Source organism: Schistocerca americana, chromosome 1 (assembly GCF_021461395.2).
Source record: "Schistocerca americana isolate TAMUIC-IGC-003095 chromosome 1, iqSchAmer2.1, whole genome shotgun sequence".
In the NCBI taxonomy this organism is placed as follows: Eukaryota; Metazoa; Arthropoda; class Insecta; order Orthoptera; family Acrididae; genus Schistocerca; species Schistocerca americana.
Window position 1 is genome coordinate 544,172,096 of NC_060119.1, and position 21,660 is coordinate 544,193,755.

The 21,660-nt window shown below is 43.6% G+C and overlaps 1 protein-coding gene across 1 annotated transcript in view; it reads left to right on the forward strand.

Moving 5' to 3' along the window:
• The first annotated feature begins 6,291 nt into the window (after positions 1 to 6,291).
• Positions 6,292 to 21,660, forward strand: part of LOC124574330 (odorant receptor Or2-like) — a 131,203-nt gene continuing 115,834 nt past the window's right edge. Inside the window, exons 1-2 of the mRNA XM_047131148.1 lie at positions 6,292 to 6,419; positions 11,187 to 11,295. Coding sequence (XP_046987104.1) covers positions 6,292 to 6,419; positions 11,187 to 11,295 — 237 coding nt within the window. The remainder of the gene's footprint in view (positions 6,420 to 11,186; positions 11,296 to 21,660) is intronic.

The window sequence follows — 21,660 nt, forward strand, 5'->3', positions numbered from 1 at the left end:
TTCCAATTCTTATTCTTCGCTGTTGGTTCTTGTACACATTGTATATCGCATCTCTCTCCCTATAGCCTACTGCCATTTTCCTCAGAATTCTGCACATCTTGCACCATTCTACATTGCCGAATGCTTCTTTCAGCTCGACAAATCTTATGAAACTGTTTTGATTGTTCTTCACTCGTTAGAATTGTCTCTGTGGCAGCTTAACCGTTACTAAAGTCAAACCGATCGTCATCTAACAGATACTCAACTTTCTTTCTCATTCTTCTGCATATTATTCATGTTAGCTGTTTGCATGCATAACATGTTAAGCTGTTAGTGCGGTAATTCTCGCACTTGTAGGCTCTTGGGGTCTTCGGAATTATGTAGATGGAGTTTTTCCGAAAGTGTGATGGTATATCGCCAGTTTCCTACATTCTGTACAGTAACATGAATAATCGTTTCGTTGTCATTTCCCCCAACGAATTTAGAATCTTTGATGGTATGTTATCTGTCCCTTCCACCTTATTTGATCTTAAGCCTTCCTAACCTCTTTTAAATTCTGATTCTAATATTGGATCCCTTACATGTTCCCTGTCAACTCCTGTTTCTTCTTCTGTCACATCAGACAAGTCCTCCTCCACCTCTCAATGTACTCTCTTCACCTATCGGCATTCTCTTCTGCACTTGGCAGTAAATTCCCATTTCACTGTTAATGATACCCCCCTTGCTTTTAATTTCACCGAATGTTGTTTTGACTTTTCTATATTCTGAGTCAGTCCTTCCGACAATCATTTCTTTTTCGATTTTTTCACGTTTTTCATTCAACGATTTCGCCTTCGCGTCTCTGTATTTCTTATTTATTTCGATTCTAAGTGACTTATGCACTGATCTGCCAAAAAGTATGATCACTGTCCACCTCGACGTTTGATGCCACCTGGTAACGTTGCGGGCACGTGACGCGGCTGCAAGTAGTATGTAAGCGGAAAAGCGGAACAGACACGGACGGGGGACCACCGTAGCGAAGATATGGGATACAAACGTGAAAATCCATTGAGATAAGCGACGTTGACAAGGGGCAGATTATTATTATGCAGAGCCGGTGAGTGAGTATCTTGAAAACGGAGAAACTGGTCAAATGTTCAAGCCCTGCCTGTCGTGAACATCTACGGAAAGAGGTAGGACAGTGAAACTACTACTTGGCGCAAAATAGTTGGACGTCCACGACTCTCCACAGAGCGTGGTGTTTGAAGACTTGTCTGCTCTGTAAAGTCGGAATGACGGAGATCTGTGACATTTCTGCCGAAAGAGCACAATGCTTGTGCACGCACAAGTGTTTCAGAATACACCGTTCGTCGTACACTGTTGGAGTTCTACAGCAGATCACCACTATGTGTTCACTTGTTGACTCAACGACATCGTCAATTACGATTGCAGCTTGCACATGTGAAGTTATTATTAAAAATTCTTATAATTATGTAGGGTGTACTCATCCAACTGCTTTTTATCTGGTGTTGCCACAAGCAGTGTGTTCCTTCATGTCCACTATAACTTGGTTTTTACACCAAAAATGAACGAGGGGGCGCAGTGGTTAGACACTGGACTCGCATTCGGGAGGACGACGGTTCAATCCCGCGTCCGGCCATCCTGATTTAGGGTTTCCGTGATTTCCCTAAATCGCTCCAGGCAAATGCCGGGATGGTTCCTTTCAAAGGGCACGGCCGACTTCCTTCCCCGTCCTTCCCTAATCCGATGAGACCGATGACCTCGCTGCCTGGTCTCCTTCCCCAAAACAACCAACCAAAAATGACCAATACAAACATTACGTTTCAGAACATTTGTTCTCTATCACGTCATAATTATTATGTTACTTTGAGAAAACTCAAAAATACCGACATGCTTACAACACTGACGTACATCTTACTTAAGGAATTACATGCTTCTTGCACAACATCTCATAAGACACTGCCGTCCAATGCCAAAATGGCTGCCCCTTTATATATAAATCCGAACAATCCTCGATATTGTTATAAAGGGTTTTTAATAAAATTACAATTAAAACTGTTGCCTCAGAATTAATGACATATTTCAACTGTTGCACTGGCTCTTATAGAGTAAATACATGTATAAATCTTCAAGCATTTAACACTTTGGGAGTGAGTAAATACTCAAAATATGAAATATTTACAATACTTTTACTATTTTTGTAAAATGCAAAAGATACATGGTTCGGAAAATGTTCCTTCCAATGTATATGTTTCCAAGTCTCCCATTGAATGTGGCGAAATAGGTCTTTTATTTATTATTGACAAAACACCTAAGGAACTACCTATGTTTACACGCCACTTATAACAGTTTCGCTAATTACCTTTTAATTTTCTACTCAATTTTGATTCTCTCAGTTGGTTTTTCGTTTAAATACCACAGATTTTAATTTGGATACTGTTTTAACACAAATCCATCTCAGTTTCAAAGAAATGACTTTGACCGTTGTACTCGATCATTTGTTCCAGATTTCACCTAATTACGTTAATCCTAAATATTCCTACCAATTACAGGACTTAATTATAATTTAGTAACTAGTTTTATTGTAACAATTTTATAAGTATACGTTTATCTATATCATTATCTTTTGTTTTCATCAGTGATTCCTGTTTATTTCAAATTGGATAGAAAAATACGTGTTTTCAATGGGTTTCAATGAACTGTTACGTCTCACACTGGACCATCGAGATCCGACCGTTAATCAATGGAAACGGGTCAGCTCTTCGGGCGAATCTCATTTTTGCTACACTAGGTCCCTGGTTGTCTCCAGAAACGCCATCATCGAGGTAAACGGACGCACGATGGTGAGAGCAGTATTATGCCATGGGAGACATTGTCCTGCGCTTGCGTGGGACCTGTGTTGATAATCGACGATAAGCTGGCAGCTGCGAACCACCTGCATTCCTTCACGCTTGGTGTCTTCCCCGACGGCAATGTCATCTTTCAGCAGTATAACTGTCCGTGTCTCGAAGCCGGAACCGTGCTACAGTGGTTTGAGGAGCATTATAGTGAACTCTCGTTGATGTGTCGGGGACCAAATTCGCCTGGTGTAATTGCTATGGAACCCATCTGGACCGATATCAGGCGCCATTACAGCGTACGCAAATCAGCGGCCCGTTATTTACACGAATTACATGATCTTTGCGTAGACATCTAATGCAAAATACCTCCAAAAGCCTACCACCAAACACTCGGATCCCTGATACTCAGAATCAGTGATGTATTTCGCTTCAGAGACGGACAACCAAGTTATGAAGCAGGTCGTGTGACTAGGGCCTTCCGTCTTTCGATTTGACGCCACTTCGGCGACTTGCGCGTCGAATGAAGCAGGTTGTCATAATTTTTTGGCTCATCAGTGTTTATCTGTATTCCTGAATTTCCCTACACATTTTGAACATTATTTTTTTGTCGATCGCCTGAAGCATTTCTTCTGTTATTCATGGTTTAATCGCAGTTACCTCCATTGTACCAACATTTTTCTTTCCAGCTATTGTGATTGAACTTTTTAGAGATGTCCATTCCTCTTCAACTGAATTGTGTAGTGAGCTGTTCATTATCGCGGTATCTACAACCTCAGAGAACTTCAAGGGTATCTCTTTATTCCTTGGTACTTTCGTATCCCACTTTTTTGCGCATTGTTTCTTGCTGATTAGTGTAGTGTCTTGAACGTCAGCCTACTCTTCATCGTTACTAAATTGCGATCTGAGTCTATGCCCATTGGTGTGTCTTACAATCGAATATCTTATTTCGAAATCTCTGCCTGACGATGACGCAACCTAACCGAAATCTTCCCGTACCTCTCGACCTTTTCCCTGCGGGAGATCCGAACGGGGGCTAGTCCGGAATCTTGTGCCATTTTCCAGTGAAAGAAGACATGTCCTGTGGATACACATTGTGTGACTTTAATGCAGCGGTTTGCATTGCCTTTTGCATCGTCTTGCCGTTGAATATTGCTGATTCTTCCGCCTTTCACGGGCAGTTTCCCACCTCCATGGACAAGAGAGTGCCCTGAACCTCTGTCTGCTCCTCCGCCCTCTTTGGCAAGGCCGTTGGCAGAATGAGGGTGACTTCTTATGTCGAAAGTTTTCGGCCGCCATTTCCGATGATTTTTTATTCAAAAAATAAACAGTGACGGGTTTCGAACTCGTGGGCGAGGTCGTTTTGATTACTAGTCAAAGACACTACCCCTAGCCTAGGGGTCACAAACACAATGAAAAGTAGAAAAAAACAGAAAACTGCTAAATGTCAGCACTCTGGAAATGAAAGCAAAGTTTATAAGGAATAATGGATATTTTCCTTAGTCTTTAGAGGTAGGTAGTTAGGAAATAACCATTAAAACATAAACACAGGCAAAAAGTTAAAATTTGTTGCATTGCGTATAGTCATTTCACCAATGATTCACAATGAAATTCTCTGTGAGTATCTATTTCAGTTCAGTGCGATCTATCCCTTTCTGTTCTAATCCTGGAAACATTACTGTGATAACTCCCGAAGGACAAAAGGAAGATTATTGTGTAACATCCCGTCGAGGATGGTGTCATTGGAGATGGAAAACAACATCGTTCTGAGGAGGGACACGGAAGGAAACTCGAGTCCTTTTCTAAAGAAACCACACAATTTTCCACGAGCGATTAAGGGAAAACACGGAAAACCCTGATCTGGATGACTGGTACGCGTCTTAACCTCTGCAACACCTCACTCGGGGAATTGCTTTGATATCTTCCTTCGGGCGGACGTGAAAATCACGTCAAACAACGGAAAAATACTCCACAATACATTGTACTTCAGTATTTTCCCAGGATTATCCCAAGAAATCTATGTCCGCTTCGGTAGCTCACTGGTCAGTATGTCTGGCTGCTATATGGAGGACACAGGTTCGATTCATTCCCTGTACTCCCAGAGATTTTTCCTGGTGGAAAGACTGGAACGGGGTTCGGTCTGTCTCGTGAGACCAGCTGAGGAGCAAATTGACTGAGAACTAGCGGTGGCAACGACTGAGAGAGCGGTTTTATGATCCCATGCCTCTAAAACCAAATGACGCCATTTGCAGAGGAGGACACGGCGGTCGGTCGGTTCTGATTGGCTCGTCTGGGCCAGAATGCGTAGCTTTGTAGGGACTGGAGGAGAATATGAGAACACATAGGTTGAAGTTTGCAGTAGGAGTTTGATGTACAGTGAGATCTGAACTGAAATAGCACTCCCCTCGAATGGAAATGACTTGCCACCATAAATATTTAGTCACTGTCATGAAGGGAGACGTATTTTCACACCATATATTCTTCCAAACAGATGCTAGATTGCAATGCTTGAAGGATTTGCCTGTGGAGAGTAGCAAGTTGAGAGGTTGGGATGGGTGGTGACGTTGTTCTAATGGCTCAAATGGAAGACCACTGAAAGGGGTTAATTTTTTGTTCTATTAGGGCATGCTGAAAAGCGATGCCTCCCAGTTTCTTAACTCTTAAAGGTTATTAAATAAAACAAATGTTAACATTCTAGATCTTTATTCTTCCTGTCGACATATTCGTTTATCAACATAGTCACCCTGTCGACGAACACATTTCCCGCAGCGCGAGACCAGTCTCTTGATACCGTCACTGTAGAAAGTTACCCTTTGTTGGCTGAGCCACAACCTCGCCTCCGCTTGCACCGCTTCATCGCTATCGAAATGAAACCCTCGAAGGCGTTTCCTAAGTATTGGAAACAGATGAAAATCCGATGGGGCCAAGGCGGGGCTGTATGGAGGGTGATCGATAACGGTGAACCCAAGGCGTCGGATTTTTGCAGATGTCCCAAAGCTCATGTGCGGTCCGGCATTGTCATGCTTAAAGAGAGGGTGTTAATGCGCAGACAAACTCTTCGAATTCGATCGACATAGTTACGTTACACACTGTCATGTTACGTGCTGAAATTCGGAGCCCTCGAGCGGTGGAGGCTGTAGATATGTTGACGTGAAGGACAAAGATAAAGAATATTGATAAAGCATGTTGTATTTTAAAAACTCTAAGTTTTTTTGCATTAAAAATTCGGAGGCTCTTCTTTTCAGGATACCCTTGTACTAACCATTGTTGTCTAGGACGCAGACAGACAGCGGCCACCCTGGAAGACGTCCAGGATCTGGTGAGTCCCAACGCAGCCATGCTGCGGTTGTTGGGACTGTGGCGCGCACCGGGGTCTGATGGTGATGGTGTCGGCGGTGCCCTGGCTCTGATGCGCGGCTGGCTCTGCTGCGCCATGGTGGGCTTCGCCTCGGTCACCACCGGGGCCAAGCTGTGCATGGACACTCCGGAGGAGCTGACCGCGCTCACCGACTGCGGCTACAGTCTGTTACGGCTGTCTGCCATCACAGTGAAGGTAACAGGCTGGTGGAAAATGAAAAACGAGTACCCTCCACATGATCTCACGTGAGTAAATTGTCATTCACGGATTACATGAGCTGAACACTTATTATGTTCATTGGATCATATATATGCATATATGTAAACAAATTGTTTTGAGCAATATTTCAGAAAATTGTACGCTACCCTCCATAAGTTTGGAACCACGACGCTGCGTATTGCAACGGAGCAAGATGGGAGTCATCTACGTGAGTTATTGGTTACAATACAGAACAGTATGCTCAAAAAACGATTAATAATGACACTTACAGCATTGGACAGATATTTGTTGTACGTATTGTTCAGTTTTCTACAAACTGATTTTATCCGTCCAAGCAGTTCCAATAAACACGCAAGATGGCGCCGGTAGACAGCATGACTGTGTAGTGGTTACGTTGTTTACAGTTTGTTCAGTTGTACTTCCGTTTGTATGAAGGTAGAACATGAGGCGAAAGAAGGTAGTACATTCAGCGAAAGTAACTGAAAATGGCCTCAAAGTGTTCTCCTTATGATTCACTGGTAAAGATAACCCCTTGCACCAAAAATGCAACAGTGTCCGACAAATAGCAAAGAAACTAAAGAGTTCCACCAGCGGAGTTGTCAAGACCATACACCAGTATCGAGATACAGGTTAATATGACGATCAGCCTCGCTCAGGAGCAACTAGGAAAATATCAGAACGCCAGGAAAAGTATTTGTTAGTGGCCTGTAAACGTAATAGGTTTAAAACTACCTGTGAATTGACTGCTGTACTAAACACAACTAGGGGTACACCAACGAGTGAGTCAACAGTGAGACAGTACCTAACAGAAAACAACCTCCAGGATTATGCAACTGCAAGGAAACTATTTTTGCACTCTGTTAACAAGAATAAAAGGCTTCATTGGGCTACAACACACCAACATTGGACAGCATGGGATTGGAAAAGAATCTTATTCACCGAAGAACCCAAGAACGAAGCACCTAGACGTAAATGCCGTCAATTCGTACGCCGTTTACGCCATGAACACTTGAATACTCAGTGAGCAAATCCTGCTGTGAAGCGTGGAAGGTGTAGTGTAATGCAGTCGGTAGGAAAGAACTAATAGTCAATTTGAACACACTTTATTATGATTAAAGAAAACGCCTTCTTGGCGTACACTAAGTGTTAAACGCAAGAACAAACAGGAAAAAAACCCTCACAACTCTTGTGGTGGCAAATCAGATAAGGAAACAAGACAATGGAAGAAAATACTGACCAAAATTTACACTACAAAATGCAAAATACAACGTGCTACTACACTGCTATGGCAAGTAAACACAATGCTAGGGCTGGTTTAGTACTGGCCGGAGCTGTTCTTAGTGGTTGGTAAACACTGCTGGTCTGACGGTCTAGGTGTGATAATAAAGCCAGGTCGGCGGAGTACTACGCGAGTCATATGAGTTCCAGTTGGTGGAACACTGTCACGTGTTGTCTGGCGAAGTAGGTCCATATTTATTTGGAAAGTCTGTTATTGTTTCTGTCCACTGGTGATGTTCCTCTCATTGCTTCTGAAAGGGGGTCGGCAACCCATCTTGTGTATCGGTTGTGTGGGCCCTCTAACAATAAGGGGCCACTACGACATTTCCCACCCCGTGCACAGCACCACAACCGTCCATCGGAGTTGGGGCGTCCTGGTCGACGCCCATGAGTTTGTGGTCGGCAGGGGCGGGAGGCGGCGACGCAACGGGGGCAAATGGCGGCAGAGACAGCGCCCGATACGGTGGCAGAAGCGGAGATTCCGCCACAGGGCTGTTGGCGACAGGCACTGGCAGCTCCCCAGGGGCGTCGTAGTCCACGAGATAGGGGCGGAGCTGGTTGAGGTGCCAGCGGGTGGTGGAACCATCGGGTCACTGGAGAGACGTAATCGCCTAGCCACAGAGCTTGGTGACGACCACAGGTGCCCAGCGCACCCATGGATGAGAGAAGGTCCATGCCCAGACCTCCTGCTCGATGCCAAAGGAGTGCACCAGTGTGCAGGCGGGAGGGCGAGAAGCCTTGGCAACCAGAACAGATAATGGAGAGCAGAAAGGTCGACTGTGAAGTATCTCTGTTGGACTTTGACCGGCATGGGGGGGGGGGGGCAGCATGGTATCTAGCAAAAAATGAAGCACAGCCACCTCCAGTGGGTGATGCCTCAGTAGCTTATCGAGCTATGTCTTGAACATCCGCATAAAACATTGTGCCTGGCCATTTGATGCAGGGTGTAATGGGCTGGCATGGATGAGAGAAATTACATTGGCAGTACAGAATTGCTTAAACTTGGGCGAAGTAAACTGTGAACCATTATCCACAACAATCGTTTTGTGGAGACCCTCAACAGCAAAGAGGCGCCGGAGAATTTTGATAGTCTCTGCAGAAGTGGTACTCATCTTGCGGGACCCATAAGGGCATCTTTACCCTGGGTCGATCAGTATGAGCCACTGGCAACCATGAAATGGCCCTGCAGAAACAAAATGGAGGTGTTCCAACAGAGCAGCTGCATCCAGCCACGAAAAATACTGGTAGGTGGGTGCTGCCTGATGTATTTGGCATGTGGTGCATGCTGACACGAGGGAGGCAATGTCTTTATCCAAATAGCGCCAATAATGGTGTTAGCGAGCCAACTGTTTGTTGAGGACGATGCCCCAATGGCCTGTGTGGAGGAGGTCGAAGACATGGCGGGGCAACGCATACGCTATGACCACCTAGGGAATATCGGAATCACTATGCAAATTGATGATGCCACTGTGGAAAAAGAGACTGTGTCGATGATCCCAAAAATGCGGGACCTCTACATCGCAGACGCTACGACAGCTGGTCGGCCAACTCATAGCGATTTGGCGGCAGAGAGCTTGCAGCGTCTGATCCTGAGCAGTGGCCCGCCGGACCGCAGCGGCACCCAATGGAAGCGCGTCCAGAGCTGCGTCCACGTCCTGTTCCACATGGAAACAAACCAGTAGGGTGGCGTCAAACTCATGGTCCGCCCTGACAGGCAGCCAGGACTGAAAATCGGCGTTTGTATACTGTTCAGAAGTGTGGTAGACAATATCAAAGTCGAAAGTTGCCAGGAAGAGCGCCCAGCACTGGAGGCGGCACGTCATCTGGGTGGGCACAGCAGCACCCGGGTGAAACAAAGAAAGCAAAGGTTTGTGGTTGGTCTGCAGAGTGAAATGACGAACATAAACGAAATCGTAGATTTTCGTCAGGGCGAAAACCAGCACCAAAGCTCTTTTTCAATTTGACTATACTTGGTTTGAGCGTCAGCCAATTTTTCGGACGCGAAAGCCACCAGCCTCTCAATGCTGTCGACCACTTGTGAGAGGATCGCCCCCAGGCCATAGTCCGGGGCATCGGCGGTGACGATGAGGGGGCAAGGAAGGAACATAAGCGGCCAAACATGGAGGGCGGGAGAGAGCTGTCTTGAGACGTGTGAAAGCCTGCTCACACGTCGCGTCCCAAACCCAATGCGCATCCTTGCGCAGTAACCCGGTCAGGGGAGCCGAAATCCCGGCGGCGTGGGGTATGAAACGCCGATAATAATTCATTTGACCGAGGACAGATTGCAGTTGCTTCAAGTTGACGGGAGGAGGCGGGTTTTGAATCACCTCAGCATACTCCTTTGAGGTGTGTAGGCCGCAGGCATCAATCGTGAAACCGAAATAGCTGACCTCTCGCGCAAAAAGTCACACTTTTCTTTCCGTCAACGCACGTTAGTCTCGGATAAAACCTGCAACAGCCGATCCAGCTTGTCTGCGAGGTCCACCGCGGACGAGCCACTGACGATGACATCGTCCAGATAATTGGCCTCCCTGGGTAGCTGGCTTGTGAGGCGTTCCAAATAATGTTGGAAAATGGGGTGGGGGGCGCTGGCAATGCCAAGTGGTTGTACCGGTAAAGGTCACACAAGGTATTGATGATTAGGATCTGCTGCGATTTCTCGTCCAACACCAGCTGCAAGTATGCATCGCGCAAATCAATTTTGGCGAAAACGGTCGAGTCCGCAATATGTGTGAGTATGTCATCCTCCGATGGGACAGGATAGGCATCTATGACTGACTGAAAATTGACCGTCACCTTAAAATCGCCACAGATGCGTAAAACACCGTTTGGCTTCTCAACTATCACGATAGTCGTCGCCCAGCGACTGTACGTGAAGGGAGAAAGGATGCCTTCGTCTTGCAAGCGGCGGAGTTCCACCTGGACCCTGTCTCGGAGAGCAAAGGGGACTGGATGGGCCTTAAAAAAACGAGGAACAGCAAATGGAAGAAGCTGAACATGCGTGGTAAAACACTTCACGCCTGGTGTGGTGGATGAGAACAACATTTCGTATCTGCTGAGAGACGGGGTGAGGAGGGTATCCGATGAGGGAATCGACACCACCTGTACTGCATCATGTACTGATAAACCCAGACAACCAAAAATGTCCACACCCAGAAAATTAGTAGCTCTGGGGGACCCGACCACCAAAAACTGAGCGGTGAAGGAATGACCATCGTAACAGACTGGTGTGGAAAAAACGCTATCGATTGATATGGACTGATTGCTGACACTGTGTAAGGCGCGAGTGTACGGGGATAAAGCCGGCGAGCCCAAACGTTGGTATGTGACACCATCCACAGGAGAAATGGATGACGCCGTGTCAATTTGGAAGAGCAACGGAATATGCGCGATCTCGAAGGTAAGAAGGAAATGGACCTCCAACTGGGGAATGATGGAGAGTAATTACCCGTCAGTGGAATCCGAGGCTTCCAGGTGCTGAGGGGATGATTTGTGATGAGCCTGTATGTCTGCAGGAAGCGTGGCGTCTACGCTATGTTTCTGCAAAGCCTGACTCACCACAGCGATATGGCCAGCTTAGCTGCAAGCCGTACATCTTGCTCGGTGGGGGCACTCCAACCGTTGGTGAGTCCGGAAACAGTCTGGACAGGATGGAAGCGGGTGAAAAACTTGCTGTCACGAAATGGTCTAACGGATCGACGAGGCTCCTGCTCGACGTTAGGCAACTGGCGAGCTGTGAAGACAGCTGGATCAAGACGCGATGATTGTAGCTGGTGAGACTGTTTAAACGCACGAATGATCGGCCTAAGGTGTCGAGGGACGGGTCCTGTAACTTCAAAGAAACACCACCATATCGTAAATCAACGAAGAGGCATAAGTTTGCTTGCAGGCAACGTTGGCGCGCCGGAATTTACAATCGCGGGAGAGATCCTGGAGCGCCGTATCCATTCCCGATATGTCTGACCTGGGGACGTTCAACAAGAAACGAAAGTCTGACGGGCGGAGATGACATGTACGAGGGCTGTCCAGAAAGTAAGTTACGATCGGTCGCGAAATGGAAACCACTGGGAAAATCCGGTAAAGCTTCGCACAGATGTGTTGGTCAGTGTCTCTAGTATGCCCGTCAATCGTGTCGCGACGCTCTTTTCAGTTTTGAGTGAACAGTGAGCACGTAAAGATGCGTAGGGAATAGCGTCTCCCGCCAAGTATGAGGGCCCGGTTAGAGATTTCGCCTGTGTCATGCAGCCCACATAACACAACTGTCGTGCAGTTCCTTCTTCACGCCAATTCTCGGCCGCGCACTGCAGGGGCAATGAAGACGCTCCTGCAGCGTTTCCGATGAGAAGTGTTTGATCACCCACAATACAGTTCGTAATTGGCTCCCCCTGAGTCTCATTTCTGCTCACAAAAAACGCTGGCCATGAAGACAAAATTTTTCGACTGACAAAGAGCTGCAGACCTGGCCGAAAGCACATGCGGCTGCTTTCTATGACGAGGATATTGGAAAGTTTATACAACACTACGACAAAACTCGAAGTTGGAGCGGCAACTATGTAGTGAAATAGGTAGAAGGTGTACCTAACTGTTGTAAATAAAATGTTTCTGGTTTTCACTGTGGTTTCCGTTTCGCGACCGATCGTAACTTACTTTCCGGACAGCCCCCGTATGAGTGCGTCAAAGTACTCAAAAAGGCTACCCTTAATATGAGTAAACAATAGATCTCGAGGGGACTGCTCAGGGTTCAATTGCTGAATTAATCGAGGAGGACATTCTGTTCGAAAATGAAAGTTTTAACCTCGTCGCCAATAACTGTAGTGTCCTGCAGTCGCCAGGAGAGAACTAACAGTAAATATGAACACACTTTATTATAATTAAAGAAAACAGTTCTTGGCATACACTAAGTGTTAAACGCAAGAACAAGCAGAAAAAAACCTCACAACTCTTGTGGTGGCAAACCAGATAAGGAAACAAGACAATGAAAGAAAATACTGACCAAAATTTTACACTATAAAATATAAAATACAATGTTCTATTACATTGCTACGGCAAGTGAATATAATCCTACGGCTGGCGTAAGTGCACGCCGGAGCTGTTCCTAGTGGTTGGTAAGCACTGCTGGTCTCCAGTCTAGGCGTGCTTATAAAGCCAGGTCAGCGGAGTGCTATATGAGTCATATGAGTTCCGATTGGTGGATCGCTGTCACATGTTGTCCATGTTAGTTTGCAAAGTCTGTTTTTGTTTCTGTCCGCTGGCGGTGTTTCTCTCCGCGGTCCTGAGTGGGGGTCGGCAACCCATCTTGCGTGTCGGTTGTGCGGGCCCTCTAACAATAAGTTGCCGCTACGACAGAAGGGTTTTTGTGATGGTTTGGGGATCTTTTGGATGGCATAAAGTTGGAGATTTGATGAAAGTAGATGGAAAAATGAACCAAAAGAAGTATCATGGTATTCTCCAGTGACGTCCTATCTGGTTCGCTTCTGATTGGGAAAGAGTTTGCCTTGCAGCTACACAACGACCCAAAACATACATCCCGCTTGTGTCAGAACTATGTGAAATTTCTAGAGGTTAAAAAATTTTTGAAGAACTTGAAATGGCCTCTCCAGTCCACTGATTGTAACTCAATCGAGCTACCATGTGATGAGTTGAACAGGAGGATCCGAAAATGGGGTATCATTAGTGGAACATATTTGCGGGAAGACCTGTAGTAAGACTAGAGACTAATTTTAACTGAAACCCAGGCAGAGCTGACACATCGCATGCCGAAAGTATGCAAGGAAATTATTAAAGCCAAGGGTGGCAATTTTGAGGAATTTAAAATATAATAATTTGATTTACCTATGTATTGTCTTAGCTTGATAGACATTTAGAAAACAATATAATACAGTTTTATGACGAACTTCCCTTCCATTGTCCATAAACACTTGGTGTTTCCAAACTTATGAACAACAGTGTATAGCTTCTTCCGACTTCAAAACAGCGCTGCAGTCGGGCATAGAAATGATGTTATATGGCTACTTTTAATAGCATTTCGATCGTCTCGTAAGATTAGAATCATGTGTATAATCTCGGTCGATTAGAATCTGTAAAAAGGACGTGTAAAAATCAAGGAAAGAAGGCTAGGGTTAACGTCTCATCGTCGATATTAGAGGAGGACCACAAGATTGGATTGTAGAGGGATGGTATAAAAAATCGGATGAGTCCATTAATGGAACCACAGCAGAACACAGAACAGGCCTTAAGCGATTCGCAGAAAATCAAAATCTGGATGGCTGGAAATCTCCCCCCCCCCCCCCCCCCCCCCAGGCCTAAAAAAGATTCCAGTACCTCAACTACTGTGTCACCTCCAAGTGAGCCACGTGTAGGGTACAATTGCTGTATGGTCTCATCTGACAGCTGACTGCTATGCAGCGTTATACACTACTGGCCATTAAAATTGTTACACCAAGAAGAAATGCAGGTGATAAACGGGTATTCATTGGACAAATATATTGTACTAGAACTGACATGTGATTACATTTTCACGCAATTTGGGTGCGTAGATCCTCAGAAATCAGTACCCAGAACAAAAAAAAATGGCTCTGAGCACTATGGGACTTAACTTATGTGGTCATCAGTCTCCTGGAACTTAGAACTACTTAAACCTAACTAACCTAAGGACATCACACACATCCATGTCCGAGGCAGGATTCGAACCTGCGATCGTAGCAGTCGCGCGGTTCCCGACTGAGCGCCTAGAACCGCTCGGCCACCGCGGCCGGCCTACCCAGAACAACCACCTCTGACCGTAATAACGGCCTTGATACGCCTGAGCATTGAGTCAAACAGAGCGTGGAAGGCGTGCACAGGTACAGCTGCCCATGCAGCTTCAACACGATGCCACAGTTAATCAAGAGTAGTAGCTGGCGTATTGTGACGAGCCAGTTGCTCAGCCACCATTGACCAGACGTTTTGAATTGGTGAGAGATCTGGAGAATGTGCTGGCCAGGGCATCAGTCGAACATTTTCTGTATCCAGAAAGGCCCGTACAGGACCTGCAACATGCGGTTGTGCATTATCCTGCTGAAATGTAGGGTTTCGCAGGGATCGAATAAAGGGTAGAGCCACGGGTCGTAACACATCTGAAACGTAACGTCCACCGTTCAAAGTGCCGTCAATGCGAACAAGAGGTGACCGAGACGTGTAACCAATGGCATCCCATACCATCACGCCAGGTGATACGCCAGTGTGGCGATGACGAATACACGCTTCCAGTGTGCCTTCACCGTGATGTCGCCAAACACGGATGCGACCATGATGAAGCTGTAAACAGAACCTGGATTTACCCGAAAAAAATACGTTTTGCCATTCGTACACCCAGGTTCGTTGTTAAGTACACCATCGCAGGCGCTCCTGTCTGCGATGCAGCGTCAAGAGTAACCGCATAAGATGCCTGTCATCTCGACTGCTAGTGATACGAGACCGTTGGGATCCAGCACGGCGTTCCGTATTACCCTCCTGAACCCACCGATTCCATATTCTGTTAACAGTCATTGGATCTCGACCAACGCGAGCAGCAATGTCGTGATACGATAAACCGCAATCGCGATAGGCTACAATCCGACCTTTATCAACGTCGGAAACGTGATGGTACGTATTTCTTCTCCTTACACGAGGCATCACAACAACGTTTCACCAGGCAACGCCTGTCAGCTGCTGCTTTTGTATGAGAAATCGGTTGGAAACGTTCCATATGTCAGCACGTTGTAGGTGTCGCCACCGGCGCCAACCTTGTGTGAATGCTCTGAAAAGCTAACCATTTGCATATCACAGCATCTTCTTCCTGTCTGTTAAATTTCGCGTCTGTAGCACGTCATCTTCGTGGTGTAGCAATTTTAATGGCCAGTAGTGTAGATTCGGCTGGAATTACGACAGTAGCTTTACTTTTACACATATTAAAGAAAGGATGACTTGGAATGTTCACCCCCAACAAAATGTTGGGGGTGAACATGTGCAGTTTATTAATTCAACTACTGTCAACATATCGAATCGTCAGTGTTTCAGTGGACACATATTCACATATCTTTTGCTACGTTACTGATGCTGACACCTACGCTCACATACAAACTGGTGCTATAGACTTCGTTTAAGGAATAACACGCCTTATAACTAACACTAAAGAGAAAATTTACAAGGGGCGTTCGATAAGTAATGCAATACTTTCTTCTGAGAACAGATTGGTTTTTTCTTTATGATGGCAATACCATCATACGAAGGGAATGAGATGTTCCTGCGATTAATTCTCTTAAAAATAAAACTGAATAAATCCTTTGCAAGCCTAAAATTTAATAATAGCTGTCTAAAACTCAACATCGTCCCAGCTCATATGCATATTAAGTTAAGAGCAAAATCTATCATAGCAACACAATTACAAGAATTTAGAACAAGAAATCACGATAAGAAATCAAAAATATACTGAGACAAAAAGAAGATATGAAGCGAGAAGTACATTTTGCGCATCTGCATATGAGCAAGTGTTACTTCTCTAACGTTTGACTACGATAACTATGCCTCTCATGTTAGCACACAGATATAAAAATCGCTCAAAAAGAAAATAAGTAACCTATAATTTGCACAACATCAATCACTCCAACCCACCGAAGAACACATATCATCATACCAGGTCCTACAAAAATATCTTTTGCAAAAGATGAAAAAATCATACTAAACAAAGGACTTAAGTACAATCTTATCCCAAAAATAGACAACAAATCGAAAAACACCTTAATACCACATAAAATTGCCATAGATATGGAAAAATTATCAACTAAACAACAAAACGAACGCACAGTTAACACCGCTAGAGCTATAAAAAATAAAACAAAATTAGACGTACAACCAACTTACAAAAATGGAATATAATACCCTTAAAAAAGCAAGCACAGAACTGACAGAAAACTACGCCATAGCAGTTAAATCCGATGAGGGTAGTAGTATAATTACCGTTAACGATAATGATTCCTCGAACAAAGTAACAAAATTCTTTGAAACATTACTGAACTATGCACCAATCCAACAAATAAATTTGAAGGGCAAATCAAAAAATTAAAGATTACAATATATTATCAGATTACAAAAAGAAAAGATAGATCAAATTTTGACTCCTACACATCCAATTGCCAACAGTGTCAATAGCCCAACTTACTGAATCAATGAAAACACTCAACAAATTGCTGATGAAATGTTTCAAATATGGGAAAAACTTACACCATAAAAAATGCCAAAATACTTACAAATACAATGAACAACATACAAATCCCACACAACACCAAACTCATTTGACTCGACATAAAAAAACCTCTACTCTAACATACGCATACAAGAAAGAATAGACATCACAGACCGTAATCTCATGACTCACAAAAAGAACTACCAAATAAATGTAGACCTGAAATTCTACAACCTCTCAAATAACCATCTCGCAAAAATATTTCCAGTTTAGCGAAAAAATTTACACATAACCAATTGGTGTGGGTATGGCGAGTAATATTGATGGAACCATAGCGTACATATTCCTTAATAAACTAGAAACACAATTTTTCAGCTCACAACAGCCCTTTAGTACATTACTACTGCTATGTCGATGACACAACGCTACTCATACAAAGAAATGATTCCGACATGCAAAAAATACACCAGAAATTCAATAACTTATATACTGAAATGAAAATGACGATATAAATTGAAAGCAAATTGATAAACTTACTGGATTTCACAATAACCAACAACAACTACAAACACACTTTTGAGGTCTACAGAAAACCAATCACTACAGATGGATTAATTAACCATATATCCAAATCTCCATCCAAAGTCTCACAACATCAGTTCTTTCATTCCATGATTAACTGAATCCTAAATCTGTCACTGCAAAAAGGGGCGACACATAAAGAAATAATTACACTACAATAACATTGCAGGCAACAATTATAACCCTAATATTGTTCTACAATTATACAACAAAAACACTCACCCTACGCAAAACCACATAAATCATAAAATAACACTAATGAGAGAAACCACATTAGAAAAGAAAACCATCTATATTCCAATAGAAAATGTGGGAAAAATATCCGATAAAATAAAAACCCTACTAAAAAATACAAACGTGACATTAGCCTTAATATTAACAAACAATATTAACACAAAAGTACGTTCAGGAAAAGTCACACTCCCAGAACAGTTAAACCCTAGAATTTACTAAATTACAACTGCACAAAATTCTTATGTAGAACGGATGGGAAGAAATTTCGTCGTCAGATTCAGAAAACACACGAGGGAAACAAATAAAAACCATTTCACCTTCTTTACACACCTCAAAAATGAAAAATACAAAGTTGGCGAAATTCAAAGCGCAAAATAAATCCTGCACAACATCACAGAAGGTGCAATCATGAATATTTTGGAGGAGTTAGAAATATGCATACACACTTAGGATATACGAAACGAACGAACCGATTTCCAACACACACACAGTTGTTAAAAAATTTTATTGAAATTTTAAATAGGAATAATAACCAAAACACCAGAGATAACAAACACATGAACAACAGTTCCATGGCTATTCGACCCACAACAACATAAATATCTTTGAGTAAACAACTAGCTGTCAAACTTGAATTTCTGCGACTGTGGAAATAATAAAAATGTGTTATAATATACGTCCAACATCAAATCATCAAACAACTTTAAAACGTTACTGAAAAATTTATACATCCAACAACTACGAAGAGCAGTAATCATTTACTCAAAGTTGACACATGGCCTTCTATAACGTCAGGACATGAGTACAACATCCAACGTAAAAAACATTTATAAGTTATTAATTATATAAAATATAAATAAATACGATACTGAAAGAGAGGATACTGCAGAGACATGGCTTAGCCACAGCCTGGGGGATGTTTCCAGAATGAGATTTTCACTCTGCAGCGGAGTGTGCGCTGATGTGAAACTTCTGGGCAGATTAAAACTGTGTGCCGGACCGAGACTCGAACTCGGGACCTTTACCTTTCGCGGGTAAGTGCTCTGCCAACTGAGCTACCCAAGCATGACTCACGCACCGTCCTCACAGCTTTACTTCTGCCAGTACCTCGTCTCCTACTTTCCAAACTTTACAGAAGCTCTCCTGCGAACTCATTCTGGAAACATCCCCCAGGCTGTGGCTAAACCATGTCTCCGCAATATCCTTTCTTTCAGGAGTGCTAGTTCTGCAAATTTCGCAGAAGAGCTTCTGTAAGTAAATACGATAGTTTGCAGTTGTACTGCTGGAGGCAATAAAGCCGAACTAAACTTAAACCCAAAAATAAATATCTAACAGCATACTGTCTACTAATTCTCTGCATAAGATCAGGTTGGTTTTATTCAGGTGTCCAATACACCGAATTGTTCCCCGCTCTTTTGGCTACAAAAACCTTATTTTTCAAAAAAATTTCCTTTCATTGCGAGGTACATGGCGAGGAACCCAGGGGTCACACACCTTTGAGTATGCCATATGGTTGGCGAGCGTGTCAGTACTACAACTGAGACGTCCAGTTGAGCAGCGAGGTATTTGACTGTGATCCGTGGACCACCTCGGATGAGTGTGCCCGCACGTTCCAACTTGGGAGGGGCCACGGCTGTGTGCGGCCGGCCACCGCGCGGGGCATCAGACAGGTGTGAACGACCTTGTTGCGACGATGACAGACGCCTCGACCAATGTGCTTTTCTTCACTGCTAGGTCTCCGCAGAAATTCTGCAAGCGCTTGTGATTATCTGAGATGTTCTTGGAATGCACCTCCGCTACAGACGCCATTTTGAAGGCTACATATAGCGCCGCCACCTACCGGTGCTTCATGAAACTGTAGAGACTGAAGCGGGAATGTTCCACGATATCCCACAACATACTCCATATTTTTTAAACCATAATTGACTGAGAAAAAATAAATACATTAATTATTGAACGCCCCTTCTAGTTACTACGGTTAGAACTATATTATATCCTCTATACTCAATTAGTAAGATAGCCTACCACTTAGACTCAGTCATCTAGCTGTGTTCAGAGAAGAAGCACAAGTGAATTAATCTAGAACAAGCCGTAAGTACAAAATATACCCCTACCTATTACACCCTACAAACAGCAATGGGGCTGTCACCTCACGTGTGTGCATTTGAAATCGTTTTTTGTGTGGTTTCCTAAATTGACAAGTCAACCAACATAATGATTATTATTAATTATAATTCGATCAAGTTACATTAAGTCGCATCTGTTCGCTGTTCTTCTAGTGTAGTTTTGATGTGCAAACCTTGTCTCCCATTCTTCTAGAGAACCGGTGAAGAGCGTCTTTCACTTTGTGCCAGGCTGAAGCAGATGTTGGCGCCGGAAGTTTGACCCCTGAGGTGAATTCCCGGCATTCAGCTGCTGGTGACTGCCATGTACCGGGCTGTGTATTCATCGCGAACTTTTGTAATCCTGATGCAACCGACCGGAAATCAGCCTCAACAGAATTCACGTTCATCTCCGATATTAAATCTCTTATTCTTTTAAATGCACGGAGATGTGCACCATTCTAAGGCGTACGACGTCACCTTACAAGACATTTTTCTGGCATAGTTCCACTTACTGTAGCAAATGGTGAAAGAATACTGTCAATAATACAGATCTGACTCAACGGCCCTCTGTCATGTCCAAATAAAATCGAATAGCGCCAACTACGCTGATAACGGGGAACAGAGGATTTAACAAATGTCGTGGAGAGTGCTCTGGGTAACGTGCGAAGCGTGAGTGCACTCACATTATACTATCAGAATTAGTGCTGGTATATCGAACATCGATATATCGAAATATCTGTATAGTAGAATCACTACGCGACTTTTTAAATCGATATTTCTCCAGACGGTATAACGGCAAAAAAAGATATTTTGTGGCCATATAATCCGAAATCATTATTTCATTATATGTCTCATCACAGAGAAGCCTTAACTCTGCTTTCTCTTCAATACTGAAATACTACAGTTACAACATAAGAACGGTACCTGAAGTTTTTTCCTTTGAAGTTCTCAGAGATATTTCGACTGTTCTCAGTTGTGTGTTTTGCTGATCTCCTCTCACCTAAAAGTAACGTTGGTAGAAAAGTTTGAAAAATAATTCTCGAAACGTGGAAGGTTAAAAAAAGAGAATAGCTCCAGACATTGAAGACACTTCTCTAGAGTAATAACTATTTTTATGGATGTCACCCCCTGGACAGTTAGGAGATAAGCCATTCACAATCTGGAGGGAAATGCCTCAACCTCGTTCCAATCTGTATCAGCTAGCTAGGAAATGTTATCATTTGAAGGGACTTCAGTTTCGGGAGGAAGACTGTTTTCAAAAGCTGGTCGAGTGATTTCTGCTCCGAGAAGTAGATTAACAGCAGAACATGCCAACAAATTTGTTTTTTCAAGTTCTTAAGAAAATAAGTTTCATATACATTATCCTTATTTTGATTGCTTTTTTGTCTATTATTTCAAGTGCCGTAGTTTAATTTTTTTATTTGGTCCTAAGACTTCTCTGTTTGTGTGTAAAATAATGTGTTATTAAATTTGTTTTCCTTAACTTTTTTGTTAATCCATAAAACCCACTCTTCGCAGTTTTAAACAACACGTGAAATCATAACTTATCATCTGAAATCCAAAATTAAATTTTTGGCTTGATATATCTCAATATCGATATACTTTATTCAGTTAATCGTCGTATCGATATTTAGTGTGGAAATATTGGAGTATATCGAATACCTATTTTTATCTTTCGATGTCCGATCGATAATCAGAATGAGATGGATGATACTGTGCAAGTATTCTGCGCCGTTTGCTATTCTGTCGATGAACTACAGAGATGCACGGCCACTGGAGCTGGCTTCTAGCCACGTTACGCCTGGTGTGTGTCGTTTCACGTCTTTGCCCCACATACTGTGATGTGAGAACTCTCCTGCACGATGG